Source organism: Lepisosteus oculatus, chromosome 9 (genome assembly GCF_040954835.1).
Source record: "Lepisosteus oculatus isolate fLepOcu1 chromosome 9, fLepOcu1.hap2, whole genome shotgun sequence".
Lineage (NCBI taxonomy): Eukaryota > Metazoa > Chordata > Actinopteri > Semionotiformes > Lepisosteidae > Lepisosteus > Lepisosteus oculatus.
The window spans coordinates 30,121,450-30,138,095 of NC_090704.1; the positions used below are offsets into that span (position 1 = coordinate 30,121,450).

At 40.2% G+C, this 16,646-nt stretch overlaps 1 protein-coding gene across 3 annotated transcripts in view; it reads left to right on the forward strand.

The window, feature by feature from the left end:
- The window catches only part of patj (PATJ crumbs cell polarity complex component), a 225,057-nt gene that overhangs the window by 189,372 nt on the left and 19,039 nt on the right, over window positions 1-16,646 (forward strand). For all 3 annotated transcript variants that reach the window (XM_015356178.2, XM_015356179.2, XM_015356180.2), the window contains 6 exons: window positions 1,435-1,533; window positions 2,475-2,555; window positions 5,728-5,796; window positions 6,863-6,986; window positions 8,359-8,465; window positions 12,884-12,967. In XM_015356178.2, coding sequence (XP_015211664.2) covers window positions 1,435-1,533; window positions 2,475-2,555; window positions 5,728-5,796; window positions 6,863-6,986; window positions 8,359-8,465; window positions 12,884-12,967 — 564 coding nt within the window. The remainder of the gene's footprint in view (window positions 1-1,434; window positions 1,534-2,474; window positions 2,556-5,727; window positions 5,797-6,862; window positions 6,987-8,358; window positions 8,466-12,883; window positions 12,968-16,646) is intronic.

Sequence of the window (16,646 nt, forward strand, 5' to 3'; positions counted from 1 at the left end):
ACTGTAAATGAACAGGAGAGGTTTTTTTTTCCTGCCTATCGTTTATGCATCAGCTAATGATTTTAGCATCTTACTCAAATAATAAACCAGGAATATTATTGTTTTCATATTTAGATATCATTCTGTATTGTATTAAGGTGTGATTTAGGTGTTTGAGGGAGCATTTGTGATTTCTGGAACCAATTAGAGATTATAACATCAGAATTTAATTTCCATTACATTAAGTTTCTCCTTATGAGCAGTTTTTTTAGGAACAAATTAAACTTGTATTATGAAGGATTACTATATTTACAAACACATTCATAGCCATAGTTTGAAACAAATCTAGGCTTAAGACAAGACTAATGAATGTTTTTTTTTATAAGCAGTTTCAGCCATGCTATTGTACCACAAGATATAAATACCACTGAATTTTCCAGAGCATCCCAAACTTTTTGTGTAAATAGTCTGTGAAGGGATTATTTATTGAACAAGTCTACACACTCTTTCCAAACTAACACATTTTGTGGCATAACAGCCTGAAATCAAGATGCAATAAATCAGAATTTATTACCTTTATTTCCACACTGTAACACACAAACAAAAGAACGATTCTGCAAAGTAATTACAAACAGGCACGGTACTATGTATATAATAATTTAAGCAGTAAAAGAATTATCCTTACACCATTTTATTGTTCTTTGATGCAACACAACACAAGGTTTCAAACTCTCAGTATGACTCTGGGACCTTGAAAAAAACAAAACAACAATATTCAGCGTCAATCACTCCATTGCTGAAGGCTGTAAAGCAGGGGTCAGTCTTGGTCATGGAGGCCACTGATCAAGCTGTTTTATGTATAGCCATTACATCATCAATTTCTGGAGACCTAGAAAAGCAGCTGTAATATTTTTTATTTTTTCCCTGAAACTCACCTTCTTCTGTAGGTGGAAAACTCCTCCCTCATAAATGCAAAACAAATTCCATTAACTGTGATTACTGTGATTGGTTAAACAGTTGTTTTGTACAATTAATTCACTTAGAGATCGTTTGGCAGAAAAATCAGAATTCCATAACATAACATCACTTTATTGGCCACACACATTTCTTGTATTAGGAATTTGTCTTTTCGCATACCTCAGCTTGCTCTCCATGAGACATGGATACACAGACAGGGAGAGAAGTTGTACAGCGCCCCTGGAGTAGTTGGGGTTAAGGGCCTTGCTCAGGGGCCCAACGGAGTAGATTTCCTCTGCCGGCTGCAGGATTTGAACCAGCAACCTCCAGACGCAGGCACAGATCCTTAGCCACAGTGCCACTGCTCCGCCCCAACCCTCAAGGGTGCAACTTCCAACTAATTGAGCAAATTACTTGCTTATAAGAGTTCCTAATGTTTATAGAACAGGTGATTTAGAGTAACCTATAGGACTAAACAGTTTTTCTTTTTCTCTTTAGTCTCACGATTTCTCTGGGATGCTGACAGCCAAGGAAATGTCCCAGGGGACCGAGGAGTTTGCACACAAGAAGAATATCCCTGAGGTGTCCCTGGGAAAGGTAAGGGCTCACTACGGGGAAAATGTGGCGGGAACATCGGCCTTGAGCTCAAGTTTCTGTTTTGGTTGCTTTGGAAAATGCTTTGTGTTACTGGAAGTTTATCTCATTAAACAGCCTGAGCTGTGTATCTCCTAACAGAAAACTACCCAAGCATCTAGGGGGTTGTATTCTCCCCGGTTTTCTCAGACAGAACCAAAAAAGGACAGATGGAAAGAACCAAAACCACAAAGAAATGACACAAGGGAATGCAGATAGTATAAACTCGCAGGATAAGTGTTCTAAAGCAAAACACAGCAGCAGGGATAAGCAATGCTCTCTGAGAAGCACTTCTTCAGTCTGAGGAAGCTGTGCATTATGCTTGTCTTTACTTTGAAATCGCAATTGTGTCTTGAAACCGGATTTTTAGAAGTTGGTAAAAATTCTCAAATTTGTTTAAGAATATTTTTACTGATTACAGTTATAAAAGGCAACTTAAGCTTTTAACTTGGATGTTCTCACTCATCAGTAAAATCTTTACCAAAATACGTAATTGGAGACCTGAACAAAATATACATATAGTATATATTTTTCTCGTGTTGGAAGGTAGGCTTTGATTACTGGACTGAGATACACACTTTACTGTACATAGGAATACTTGTTGTTGGCTGAACTTCAGTTGAGGACACCCTACACAGAACTCATTACTGTCCCTAGACTAGAGAACCTGCTGTACAGCACTTCACTTTCCACAGCCAGACCAAATGTTCACAGTTAGTTTTAGCAATGACTCAATAAATCATGGGGAATGTATAAAAATGGGAAATGTAAAGATTCCTTTTAATCCTCTCAAGCAGTGTTTGCATTGATGCATTGTCGTGTTGATTCAGTAAGTGATTTGTAATTTGAAACTTTAGTTTCTCATCTGCACTCAGAAACACCCTCTCTGTCCCTGCTGTCCCCAGGAGCAGACTAGCCTGAAAGCAGAGGCTCAAGGGACAGAGGTGGTGCTGAAGAGTCTCAGTGAGGGTGAAGCCACATCTAAGGTGAGATCTAAGGATACAGGGCTGAACTGTCTCTTCTGACTGAAAGCGCCTGTTCAAATATAATAAGCTTTGTCTTCATCTGTAAAATGTAAAACTTAGCAGTGCGCATAAACTTATCAGGAAACTTTGAACATGGGAGTAGTATTAAATTAGATGGCAAAATATGTGTTCCTTTCAGGTTAGGAGTTTATTTGGAGTTGGAGGAAGTAAGAAGGTTTTATTTTGTAAAATAAATGTACAGAACTTGACTTGTTGCTTGACTTGTAGTGCACTTTCTCAGGGTGCAATGAGAGCACCTTTGAGTGCCGTTTCTCCAGTTGATGCTGGTAGCTTAAAACAACGCTGGAATTCTAAGTCAAGCTGCTTTCAAGTCAAGTTGTATCATTCGCCACCATTCAGAAAATAAGTGTTTGGTTTAATGTGACAGAGCTCAGTTGGCTTTGAGGCTGTTACAGGAGGTCACACTACCCTCCTTGTCTCCTGGGAAGTCTGAGATTAATTCTCCTATGCCAGGAGGCCTGGCCTTTTGGAGTAGAATTCTCTGCTGTGGAGGTACTGTTTGTCTCTAAAGCCCTGTGGACCCAAGAGTGTCTGAATTGTGGTGGGAGGCTAAGAGCTACGCTATTCTCCTTAATAATTCTGGCACCTCAACAACAGGCATGTTGCCATTATCTCTCCAGAGCAGAGTGAGGTCAAGATGAATCACATGTTCCTATTAGATCAGATCTCCTAATTTCTTGTACCCCTGTTTGTCCTCATATTTCCTGGATTCCACATATCTCCTGTCACCCTAACTTCCCTGTTATATAGCTTGTATTTCACAGACACAGGTCGGTTTGTCATTCCTGATTCCAAACTACATACTCGGAGTGACAGCTGACACGCCATTGACAGTTGAGCCGCACTGTCAAGACTTACTAGAGGGTATATTGGCTCTTTTCAGTCTGCTTTCAGAATAAATTATTTTCTTTAACTTTTTGGGCTGATAGAATTTAGAATTTTAGATTTGAAAAAATAAATGCTAGTGATCAGCTGTTCAGTGATAAATTGTAGAGGGTGTCAACACAAACCTTTATTTCTTCAGTAATTACAAAATGTCAGTGTGAAGAGTGCAATGAAAAAGCAGGATTTGGGGAACTATTTTAAATGTGTCTTGGCAGTTATATACTGTAACAGTTTATCACTATCAAAATAATTCTGGTGTATTATATAATACTGTATGTTTTAGATTTTTGCAACATTTTAAATGTCACACTTCATTGTTCTTTTGCACATTTAAAAAGCAGCTCATTGCTATTCCAGATGCCCAGGGCTTCAGTGAGGGTAATTCATCATTCTGGCTCTGATGCTGAATCTTTTGTGCAAGTGGTGGTGGTAGGAAAAAATGCACCAGAGCAGTCATTAAAGACATTTTTTATCCTCCAAGAGACAGGCTCCACTAAAGCTTGAAATATAGATACATAAATCAGTCAAAAAGACTTGCCACAAAAAGTGAAATCCTGTTAGAAAATGGTCATGGATGTAACACACAGAGTAGAGGCTGGTCATCTGTATGTTCAAATGTACGTCAGACATATTTCTCTCAGTTACGAGCTTCTAAGTCATGATCTCTTACAGTTGCAGCCCACTTTTCTCATCTTGCTCTGAATACAGAGAGGTATTTTGCTGGTCTCAAATCAAATGCTGAAGGCAACTGATATGATTTCCCATTTGACAGCTTTCGAGTTTTTCTTTGTTCACTGTTCAATTCATAAATCTCTGTTCTATTGAAAACCGTATTGTCAGGACATCTTTAACATTTTGTTGCTTCAGCGTTTTCTGTTTACTCAGTTATGGCACTTCGAAGAAGCAATTAATATTTGTTACATACTTCACACATTCAAATCAGAAAACAAACAAGGGAGTAAAAAGATATTGTGAAAGAAAAATGGAAAAGTCATGATGGCGTAAGTATACAAACACTTTGCAGTGGCACATCTGGATTAATGTATATGCACACACTCATCTTAAAAGGCTACACAATTGAGTGGCCCTTGTGTCCCCTAATACTGGTTCACTTGTTTTCACAATAAATCAATCTGTCTCTGCAAGGGCCCTCAGTCATTGAGTTCCAAGCAAAGATTCAACCATGAAGACCATGGAGCTTTCAAAGCAACTCTGAGATAAAGTTGGAGAAAAGCACCAAATCAGGAGAAGGACATTAAACCTTTAAAAAGGCTGTTGATATCTCTTTGAGCATGGTGAAGCTGATCATTCAGAAGTGGGAAACAGCCAGACACTGCCTCCGAACTGAGCAGTCTTCAAGGAAGTCAACAACGGTCACTTGGAGAATTTCAGATTTCACTGGCTGAGATGGGAGATAGGTCAACAATATCCTGGTCATACCAGATAGGGGGCTTTGTATGGAATTAAAAATATATTTTGGATGTTTCAGGGGGATTCACAACAAAACACCTTGATAATACTGTAGGTTTCATTGCTGTATTTTTACATATGTAATGACAGGGCATTCCTGTACAATACTTATTTCATATATAAATGTAAAAAAGATGCATGTTTTTGCTGTTTGTGTTTATACTGGTGTTGTCCTGCAAACATGTGGCAAAACGTTTTGTGGTCAGACAAGACCAAATTGGAACATTATGGTCTGCTTACTATAAGTGCAAAGTGTTACATCTGATGCAAATCCAACTTAGTGCATCATTTGGTCAACACTATCCCTGCTGTCAGGCATGGTGTTGGCAAATTATTATACAGTTCGAGTCATAGTCGAATGGACTCCGTGCCTGCTCCTTCTTAACTACTCTGTCTGTTGTTCTTCTATCCTTATCATTCAGCTGCTTTCCATCTCTCACTCACACCTGGACAATGCTCTACAGCCAAGTTTCTTTTCTTTACCTTTCTACATGGAATGAACCTTTACGTGTTCCATTCTGTTATAGTTCTGAGCACCGTGTGCCAAGCCGCGGATGAACAGGTACTCCATTTCTGGGAGCTGTTTAATAAAAGCGGGAAACTTGCAGAACTCCATCAGCAAAGGGCTTTATGACAACTCTTATTGTTCAGTGACATTTCATGTTAAGGGTCTGCTTACTGCTAGGAAGATAATTTGCAGTTAACAGTTGGTGCCACACTGGTGTCACATTTACCGGTTTTCTGTCACTTTTTGCAGAAAGTCAAGATATATGAAAAGGATGCGGAAGCAGAGATCAAGAGTCCTAGAGGACAGCTTCATGAACAGGTACTTTTCTCATATTGTGACTCACCCTCATTTCTCACCTTTCTACACATTGTTCTCCAGTTACCATTTGTTATTACCTGAGTATGTACAACTTAAATGAGTATGTTATTAACTGTGATATAATTTGTCTCTGTTACTCATGATCCCCAGAATTTCACCTGAGTCCTGATGGCTGCTCATGAAAAACAGAATGAAGCATTGCTAAAATTAGTTTGTCTTGGCTTCTGACATTCCTCAAAGCTCTTAAATGGTGCTCCTTTTTTGACCAATCAAATAACTTAGTTTTAAAATCTTCCCTCCCCAGCATCTATAGTTACTGTCCAATACTGTCTATTTATGTAGAGCATTAAACCAGTGAGAAATGTAGACAAACAAATCTGCTCAATATACTGTATATACACTAGACCTGGGTCTTGGCTGTTAGACTGCCTGTTAACATGGTCTTACACAGTGCAAAGTGGCTTGTAAGGTTGGAGCATAAGCGACTTTCTGTAGCACTGAGAAAAGCAGAGACTACAATACCCTTCTTGAATTATAGGTCATCTTGGATTAACCCCACACGCACAGCAGGCACCTCAATTATATGCTTTGGCAGACTGAAAAACTTTGGAGTGTTTTTCAGTGTGTACAGTATAACCTGTTTTATAGCTTGTTTCTTTAAGAGCAGATTCTCCTATTTCCAAGGTTTCCTTGCCCCCTGTATATTGCTTCTCCACAGTGCCAGTCCTCATCTATGTCAGTAAGACAGATCAAAGTTGCAGAACCTTAGAGGAATTGCTGTATATGTGTTTAGTTTGTATGTTAGAAATTGCTACAAAGTTTCAATGTTCAGCCTCTATCAGACGTCTTTTATAATCAAATACAGTGTTAGATTATGAAATAACTGTCTAATCCATAAGAGAATCGTTCCCTTATCAAGTGAACATTACTTTTGGCTTCTGTTATACATTTGACCCCTATCAAAGCAAACTGCCTTGTGAGAAATATGATCTTTTCTTAAGCCTTGCACCTGACGTAGCCTTGAGATGCAGACACTAGATTCCTGAACGTTTGCCGTCTTGTTCAGTCCGCCAGCACCCAAAAACCCATCTTCGCCAAGATGGCTGCCAGCTCTGTGGACAGGACTGTGGTGTCATCTGCTGCTCTTCTGCCTTCTGGCAGCCCCCCAGACTTCGAGTACACTGGCCGAGGTACCCCGCTCTTCCCTGGCTCCTCCTGAAAGTCCATGTCCTTGATATGTCCATCCCATGTCCTCTGTGTGCCTTTCCTCAAGGAGTCTTCTTGCTAGGTTGCTAGGCTGCTACAGCACCGGTCAAAAGGAAATGTTCAAACAGGTCAATACAGGGTTGGATAAAGAGAGAGCGAAACTGTTTTTTTTTAAGCATTCTGTCAAAACAAGATCTATTGCCTCAGATCTGTGATAAGTAAAAGTGGAATTAAAACCTTACTCAGGCCAGCAGTTCCTTGGGCAATAATCACAATGCTGACTTCAGCCTGATACTTTTCAGATGTTGACAATTTCAGCTTCACTCATGAGTTTCTAACGTTAAACTGTCCTCGAGGAGTTGCATGCCTGTACTTGAAGCTGTGTCTAATTGTGTCAAATTGCCAACAGGTGATAATGAGTATTTAATGATTAATGGAAAATGAACAAGTCTAAAAAAAAAAGGAATTATTTTTTTTATAAGTGTTTTCCATATGAATCCTGTGTACACTGCGTAGTATACTGCTTTCAAGGTTGATGATTTCTCTTTAAAATAAATCTCTCGTGGCAATTTTATTGTTTCTATTTATAAAGTGAAATTATGCTTGTAATATCTTTAGCATTAGATTCATTCAAAAAGCCACTATCAGATGATTTTATGACAACTCCTGATGTACGGGAGGAATAGTTTTGCAAAGACCAATCAATAATTAATTAGTTATTTGTTGTTTTCATTTATTAAAATAAATATCTAAAGCTCACATCTGAACATAATAGAAACATGTTTGTCTTTAAGAGTAGATGGCAGTTTCTGTCGTGCTCTGTTTGTAGTATGATACATTTACTGAGTTCTAAGCATGTTAACTTACCTTTTCCCTTAATAAAAAGTAAGAGATCAGATGCTTATTATTTGACCTATTATAAATGCTTATGATTTTATAATGCTTATTATTACATTTAGCTTAATTCAAATTTAAAATGGCATACCTATGATGTTTAAGAAAAAAAAAACCTGCTATGTCAGTGGTACATACTAGAGAATGGGGGAAGACGAGACTAGTGGGTTGAGTTGTTGAGTTGGCAGCTGACAGTTTGACCGTGAGTAACTCTGGCTACAGTCACATATTCACAATTTGCATATATTGGGAATGAAAACTTATTTAAATTAAAGATCACCCTGTAAATAAGTTTGTTTAACTCAGTCATAATGTAGCCTGAAAAGAGAAACTATCCCAGTCCTCAGACGTCGATCTTCTTTGTGAATTTAGTTCCCTGTTCCTTGGCGGGGAAATGAACTTTACTAGGAAAGAGAATGTTGCTGCAGGACAAGTGATGTTTGTCCCCTGTCCATCCCAAAGATCCAGCCACCTGCCCCATCGTCCCGGGACAGGAGACCGTTATTGAGATCTCCAAGGGCCGCTCCGGCCTGGGACTGAGCATCGTGGGAGGAAAAGACACACAACTGGTGAGCTGCCTGTCACAGATCTGTCAGAGACAGAGCTTGCAGAAGCCATAGCTCACATGTCATCTCTCTCAAGTAGATTGAGGGCATTGTGTCCTTGTGTGGTTTTCTTTAGCAAAGTGTTTGTGATTTGTAACGCACAAACATTATGGGCTTCTACCAAAGAGTTTGCACCAGGCGCTGGGCAGTGTCACTGGCTCCAGCCCCATGTCGTCTTCTCCTTAAATCTGGTGTCTTGTCTTAGACACAAACAGATTTCCACTTGAGCAGATGGATCAAAGTCCCTTAACGCTGTGAGGAACTTTTAGATTTTCACCTAATTAAAAGGGCTTTTTTAATTAACTGATTTATTCTTTATACATCAGGGAGTTATGTATTATTGGAGAGATCAGCAAGGTAATTTGTATTAGGAGCCTAATGTAATTGAAAGCCCCAGCTGCCTTCAATTTTACGAATGACGCTCACTCTTCTTGTAATCTCTGCTCTTTTCACTCTGATCAACATCTCTTCTGCGCATTTCTCATTTCTAATTATAATGACAGGGTTTATAGCTGAGCTGTCTTAGGAAAAGCTAACTCAGCTGCATTTTAGTCCCTTAACCTGTAGATGTCAGTATACATCTAGGTACCTTATTAAATTGTTATGTAATGAACTTCCTTTTTATGGTACTTTATCAAACGTGCTGGAAAAAGAAAGAATTAAGTTAATGTATAAAGAAAATATAAGGCAAAAACGATGGATTCATTTAGGTAACTAGACTGAAAGCCCTGAAAAAGTGAAAAAAGATACGCGATTACGGTGGTAAAATGGGATTATCTACTATGTTCACTGACAAAAATAACATTTACAAAATGAACAAAACATCAGAAGTCACCAAACAAGAAAAGTCAGGTGATTAGGTCATTGATTTAGACTCTACTTACAGATCAATAAACCACCAAAAGAAAATGTCGATGAAACAGTCTGTGGATCTGTGATAAAAGTAGACGCTATAGGTCAGTTTGTTTCATGCTTTTGTTTTTGGACACGTCTATATCAACTGCAAAGGTTAGTCAATATAGATGTATCCTGGGATGTTTTTAAGGCATCAGTAGGTTTTTGTATTATTTTACATGACCATTGCAGGCAGTGTGGATCCTGTAGAACTGTTGGCCTCTGTCAGATCTCACTCCAGGCAGGTTAAGTCTATGCAGAGCTTTAATCTTTTCCATGCTGCCCGAGGAGATGCAGTGCTTCTTCTTTATCTTCTGATAGCATTCACTTTGGCCAGACCAGAGAGCTTCCCCCTTTCAAATTCAGTTCACTGTGATTTTTGTCTTTGGCTTGAGAAGTCCATTTTCGAGTGATGGCTGTCAGGTTAGGGGATTAAAATGATCAATGGTCTGAACAAGAGCTCCCTTGTTCACCTGCTATGGATATGTGAGATTAGAGGCTGCCACACGCATCCCTCTACTGAGCTGGGAGCCTGCGGGCAGCCCATTAGTCTCCCTGATGTGGTTTACAATATTTCTAACTGCAACCAGCTTTATTATTATGGTTATCAAGGGCAGCAGAAGTGCAGGCAGTTTAAAAGCCTGACTTCACATCTCGGATGAGCAGCTTTGGGGTTCAGAAAGGTTCATTTTATTTCTCCCATCTGAACATTGTTCTAATATTTCACGCATTTCAGTAAACTGCACCAATTAGTAAACGAAATACTGTATTGCACGCTTTCATTAAATAGATCAAACCCCAATTTTTCTTTCAATTAAATACTGTGTAAAACTGGTGGTGATATTTTTCACGAGGGCTGCAGAGTGCTGCTTCACAATGTGTCTCTTTGCAAATGCTGTTTTTCCTGTCTGGGACCCTGGTCCAAACCCTAATTCTAAACCCAAGCCTGACTTTGACTCTGACCCCGACCACAATTAGAGAGCCCCACACCGACTTATCCTCAGGACTTCACTGCTGTGCTCCATCTGAACAAGTCATTAATTACCCACCATAGTGACGGTATGTGTACTATGTGAAACAGCTGTACACAAAGAATTCCCCATGAGAATATAGCAGCATTTCCACATTGAATCCCCTTGCTCTGCTATTATGCTATTATTTAATATCCTAAAATAGCAGTTCAGGATGTTAGTGAGTATAAATAACTGCACAAAGATATTCCATCAGAATTCAGCTGCTGTGTGGGTCCTGTAGAATGGATGGCAGTGATTAATACACCTCTCTTGTTTGAATTAATCACCCCAGCCCACCTCAATGTTTCATTTTCTGTTCATTCAATTTCGTACATTTTGCAAACACAATACGTGGCTAGAAAACTCTACATCATCATCTGTACATGTGTTTTGTTCCCCCTTGCTCTTGCGCTTTGTGAATATTCAAAGAGCCCCGTTCGAGAGCAGAGCCGACCGCCGACTTATTAAAGCAAAGCTGTCCTTTTGTTCTGCTTGTTTGTGGAACTCGCTGAGAGTGGGCAGAGACCGGAGAGAAATCTGTAATGAGACATGAGTTAGACGGGACTCCAGAACTGAACGGTTTTGGTTGCGGAGGGTACTTTCTATTGAAACATATCAGTGGATTGGATTTGCTCTAGCGTATGAAGTGTCATATACCTGCTGGTTTAATTACAGTTCTGCATTACAATTCTGTAAGGCAGGGCCTGGGCTGAAGAATGGACAACTTAAACAGTACCTGTGTGACACAAGGGAAATTTTGCTTTCTTTGGTTAACCTAATTATTTAAGGTGTCCTTAGAGCCCTCAAACTCAACTTCAAAAGATGCCACAGGGTCTCCAAGATATTGACATTCCTCACAAATTCGATTGTCCTAATGAAGAAGAATATAAAAATAAGTATTGATCTCTACACCAGTATTACATGTGCATACACGTGTCTGCAAAATCAGAGTTAAGGAGCCACAGGTGTGTCAATAAGGGTCACCGTGTGCTACTGTAAGTGGCTTTACAGCCCAGAGAAGAGGTTGGAGCAAATTCGAGAAAAACAAAGAGTCCAGATCATAGCAAAATCACAGAGGTGCACAAAAATGAAATGCAGCCCAAGACTGTCATTTCCTTTTGGCAGTAGTAACCCTCTTTGGCAATGCCTGTGTCAGCAACAATAATTTAGTTATCAAAGATTGCCATCTGCAGTGGGGAGGGTTGATGCTGCATGTTACTACTGTAGGTGAACTTAGAGCAAAGCATGTCGGGATCTCTGGTAGCAAACCAAAAGCAAACCTGGCTAATAGGCACAGGTGTTGAGAACAGAGGGGGTTTGTCATCAAGACAACATTATCACAGCTTGCATCTCTGGAAAGGCAAGTGGAGAAGCACCACCTATATAAAATAGCTGTGCTAAGGTGGTCTGCATGTTGGAGTTGCCATCTCTTGCTAGGGTATAGCAGGGGTACCCGTTCCTTTGGGGATCAAAAATCTGGGATAGAGGTAGCAAATAGTTTACTAGGGTGTCAGCCTCAGATTGTTCAATATCTGCAGAATTAATATCATTATACACATTATACTGGCAAATTTCCCTTGCCTCTATGTATGCTACCCTTGTGTCTCACTGTAGGTCAGTATGTCATTAAATAATAGCAAAAAAACAAATGTAATGTGTATACCAGCTACCATCCCAAGATGGAAGAGGGCTCTCTGAAGATTCAAAGCAGATTAAAATGACTGAGTTACATTTTGTGAGAGGAGGTGAGAATTATTTGGAGGGTTTGCACCTGCACAAATACCAGGCAGAATCCTAACATTTCATTTTCACTGTTTGCACTTCTTCATCCAGACCCCTGCTCATTCCCACCCTTTATTTTTCATTTCCATGGGTTTCAATGTAATCTGCAATTTAGTGCCAATCCAACAGCAGCTTGAGAAAGCCTGCTGAGCAGCATCATTGATGTACTGCATGTGACATTATTTGCATTCATTAAATTGACCATTTTGCCGGTTTTCTTGCCATATTAGCTGCAGTATCTCAGTGTCGTGGTTTCAGTTCACTGCTTCTTTACAGACATCAAAAAACAAATGTATGTGTCAAATATCTGAATCAGCCGCGATGGACTGGCCTGCTGGGCAGAATGCACTCCAGCTCCCCTGCGACCTTGAATTGGATGAAGCAGTCAGAGAATTGATGGATGGGTAATTTAATTGACGAACGAAGGCATTGTAGGTACTGGTGGGGAAAACAGAAATAAGCTTTGATCTCTTATGAAGTAGAAAAGGCCATTGTAAATGGCAATCACTTCGCAGAGACTCAAGCTGCAGAGTGCTTTCTTACAAGTGCACCTGTATATAAGCACAGTGCCTGCGTTCTGTGCACCCAAAGTGTTGAAGAATCTGCGAGAATTCCAGTCATCCTGGCAGGGCTCTTGAGGTGGAGGGCCCACCCTTTACTCAAAATGAATTGCTGAGTCTCTTTTCTTTCCAGGACGCCATCGTTATTCACGAGGTGTATGAGGAGGGAGCTGCTGCTCGGGACGGCAGACTGTGGGCTGGAGATCAGATCCTGGAGGTGAGAGCTGCAGCTGAGCACAGCCTTTCCAAACAGACTTGAACTCACCACTGGCTGCTGCAGAAGAACTGTAAAAAGTTGACTGTATTGCTTTAACAAGCTCTGCTGTTCCATGTGCTCTTTCAAATTACCTTATATTCTCATCTTACATGTTTTAGGGCTAAAACTTTCTTTGTCACTTGTTGCCTTTCTTTTGCTCATCACCCCATTCATTGTCCTGGTTTGGCGTTTATACACCATATCACTCTTTTTTTCCCCATGGTTTGCATCCTGTTTTGCTATGCTGCAGAAGTTAGATCTGTGGATTTAACAAGGATCTGATGCAAATGTTCAAAGTCTTGAAAGGCATTAACAAAGTCAACCCATTACATTTCTCTAGAATGAACGGGAGAGCACAAACTAGAGGACAGAAGTGGCAACTACACAAAAGTGCATTTAAAACTGTGAGGGGCGGGGGGGTGGAGAGCATGTCTTTGTACAAATGGTTTTGGGAGTATGGAACAAGTTACCCAAGTCATGCTGTTGAAGCTGATAGACCAGATTCTTTCGAGACACAGCTGGATGAGATTCTCAGATTTTTTTCTGTCGACTAAATGAATTAGCCTTGTATGTCCTCCTCTCATTTGTAATCATTCTGATTCTTACATTTCTTAACTTAGTACTCCTTTGGGAATGTACTGCATCAATTCAGAGACTCGGGTCCTCAGCGAGAAGGTGGCTAGTTCTCAAATCACCAAATCACTCGCTGCTGGTACAGCTATGAAGTGAATAGCACAAATGAACACATCTTCTGTACAGTATAATTTTCCAGAACGTTATAGCCAGTGTAAGGCTTTTGCTAGAATAGTGAAGTAAACCTCATGTCATGGCTTCTGGAAGTAAATTGCCTGATACTTTTGAGATGAGACAATAAAAGATACCACGTGACATTAGAGCTTTAAGGCAGTTTTGAAAGCATTTGCTGTCATAAATAAATACATTCCAATAAGTGTAGGAAACTATCGTTCACCTCTAGTGCCCTTTCTTCTGCCTGCCATTCAACAGACTCTGAGTACTTGGGATTTTTTAGTTAAAATGACAGAAAAAGCTATTTGTCAGGGTTGATGTCTGTTATTCTCATTGAAAAGCTTTGACGGAGCCTCTTTATAATGCTGGTGATGCATGGGAAAACAATCAGATAACTGTGCCCACTTTATAAAAAGCCTTTTATGCATTTATTGACCTTTTACCAGACCCCTCGGATTTTAATTTCTTATTCTTATATTTGTATAAATTACTACAAAAAAAGTTCTGATGTATTTCTATTTTAGTCTTTGAGCTACCTATAACTCTGAATCTAGTAATCAATTTTCTAACCACTTCATCCACTTCAGGGTAGTGGGGGAGCCAGAAATGGGCTCAAGGCAGTATACACCCTGGGCAGGGAAGCCAAACCCACGAGAATACAAGACAAACAATCAAACTGCTCACAGACAGCACCCAGGTCTGGAATTGAAGGCAGGGCCCCAGGACAGGGAGGCAGCACTGCTAACCACTGCAACACTGTGCTGCCCATTAACTCTAAATTCCAAATATACCAAACGTAGTCAGCTTTTTAGGGCACTGTTAAAAACCTTTTTTATTTAACAGAGGTGTTCAGGAAGAGACAGTCATCGAACCAATGAATATGCAATGGCAGGACAGTGCTCTTAGCCTGTGTGACACCTGCAGTTCTGATATCATCCAAACAAACTCACCTGTCATTTTGAGTTTGGAGAGATCTTGAAATGCTTTGGCCACTTAAAAAAGTAGGCTAATAGGAGGCTTTGACCTGACATATTAACTGAGTAATCGTTTGCTTCCCCAGAAAAGAATAATATCTAGTGCTGTTAAAGGGTTTTTCTCAATCTCTGTCACAATGGGCCACCCTCAAAGGTTCTTTTTTTAGTGCAGCTATGACAGCTTGGTGATAGCACCACCTGCTGGGCAGATCGCACATTGACTTTGTGCTGATGCTTTGCATCTTTTTTTACCCTCAAAATATGGGTACAGTGTCTGACTTTGGCATTAAACCTAGCATGCATTTGTTCCTTCAATTTTGGAATCAGCTGTTTAGTGAAACAAGAAGAACCAGAAAGCACTGACCTGTGTAACCTATGAATATATTCCTATATATGAATATATTTCTGTATATATTCCATATAGTCCTTATATGAAGTGAAACAACCTGGATCCCGTTAGCTCTCATCATAACCTTTGTCTTTGCCTGGACTGGGAACAGTTGAGCCCTTACATGTTGCACACAAGCATTCTCTTACATCAGCCACCCATTAGTGTAATCAGTCTGATTCCCATATGAAGGGATTTTCAGACCACAGTTAATGAAAGGCGCTGATGTAGTTGGTTTCAGATGTTGTGATGGAAGGGATAGCAGGAATTCAACAGCACGTTCACACAGAATGTGCCAGCAATGAGGTCACACTTCTCCTTATCCTATCACCACAGCACAAAACTGTCCTAATCCAGGGGTGTCTTGTCCTTTCCTGGAGGGCTGTTGTGTCTGCAGATTTGCTCTTAAAAGCAGTTCAGCCAGTAACCAGGTGGTTTAGCTGATTGAGAATGAAAACGTGCAGACACACCAGTCCTCCAGGACCAGAATCGGACACCACTGCTTTGAACTTTTTACAGAGCCTGACGTAAAGTTCCTATGTCTTCACCCTTCACAGATATTTATAAGTTGTATTATGCAGTACATAGTAGTCACGATAAAACCTTTCCCACTTTTCTGCTTAATATCTTCCATTAACATTTACTGTGTGTTTGGCACAGCAGACGCATGAAGCTGTGTTTTACGTGGAGAAGATTTATGGAAAACATTATAGCACAAATCCACAAGATGTGTCAGCCATCAAGCTCCGGCTGGTTTACTGAGCCACAGTTTATTCAAGGAGATAATATGCTGACAGTTTTTGTAATTTGTGGACTTTTTCCATCCTGTTATTTCCTCTTTCTGTTAGCCAAAGTGTTTCTGATAATAGGTTCTTGTTAGTTGAGTGGGGCATTTGCCACTAACACATTTGCTAGAGCTAAATTGAAAGATCTGCCAGAGCACATACAAGTTGCAGGAGTGTTGCCAGTCATAGTTTACAGCACACTGTCATAGTGCACATCAACATCAGCTAAGATAAAGTAACAATGTGACTAAGCAGACAATGGTCTTTTCATACACCTTTGTCTTTTTCAGTAATTGTGTAATGTTGTCCTGAAAAATAAGTGCAATTTTGTAGACCAGCTGGATTGCATAACAATTTGTTTGATTGAAACTGATATAACAAGAGAAATCAGTCTGAGGTATGATTTTCAGACTTGGAGAGGCAGCAATAGAGCATTGCCTGGCTACACTGGAGGTAATGAGATGTCTCATTGCATCTTTGGGTTGGTCAGCCTTGACTGATGATGAGCAAATAGAAGCCCACAGTTTTGAAGCAGGTATGCCCTCTAGAGTCTACTGTAGCTGGGCTGTGCTTCTTTCCATTAGCTCAGAGACCCTGCATCCTGCCCGCTGACCAGAGCCAAGGACAGAGAGAGTGTGGGTCTGGCTTTGGAGAGCAGAGCACACAAACTGAGCCACAGTTAGGATCTTGGCCAGCATTGGATGGAACCCAAGAGGAGCTCAAGAAGGAGACGATTCCTTTTTCCA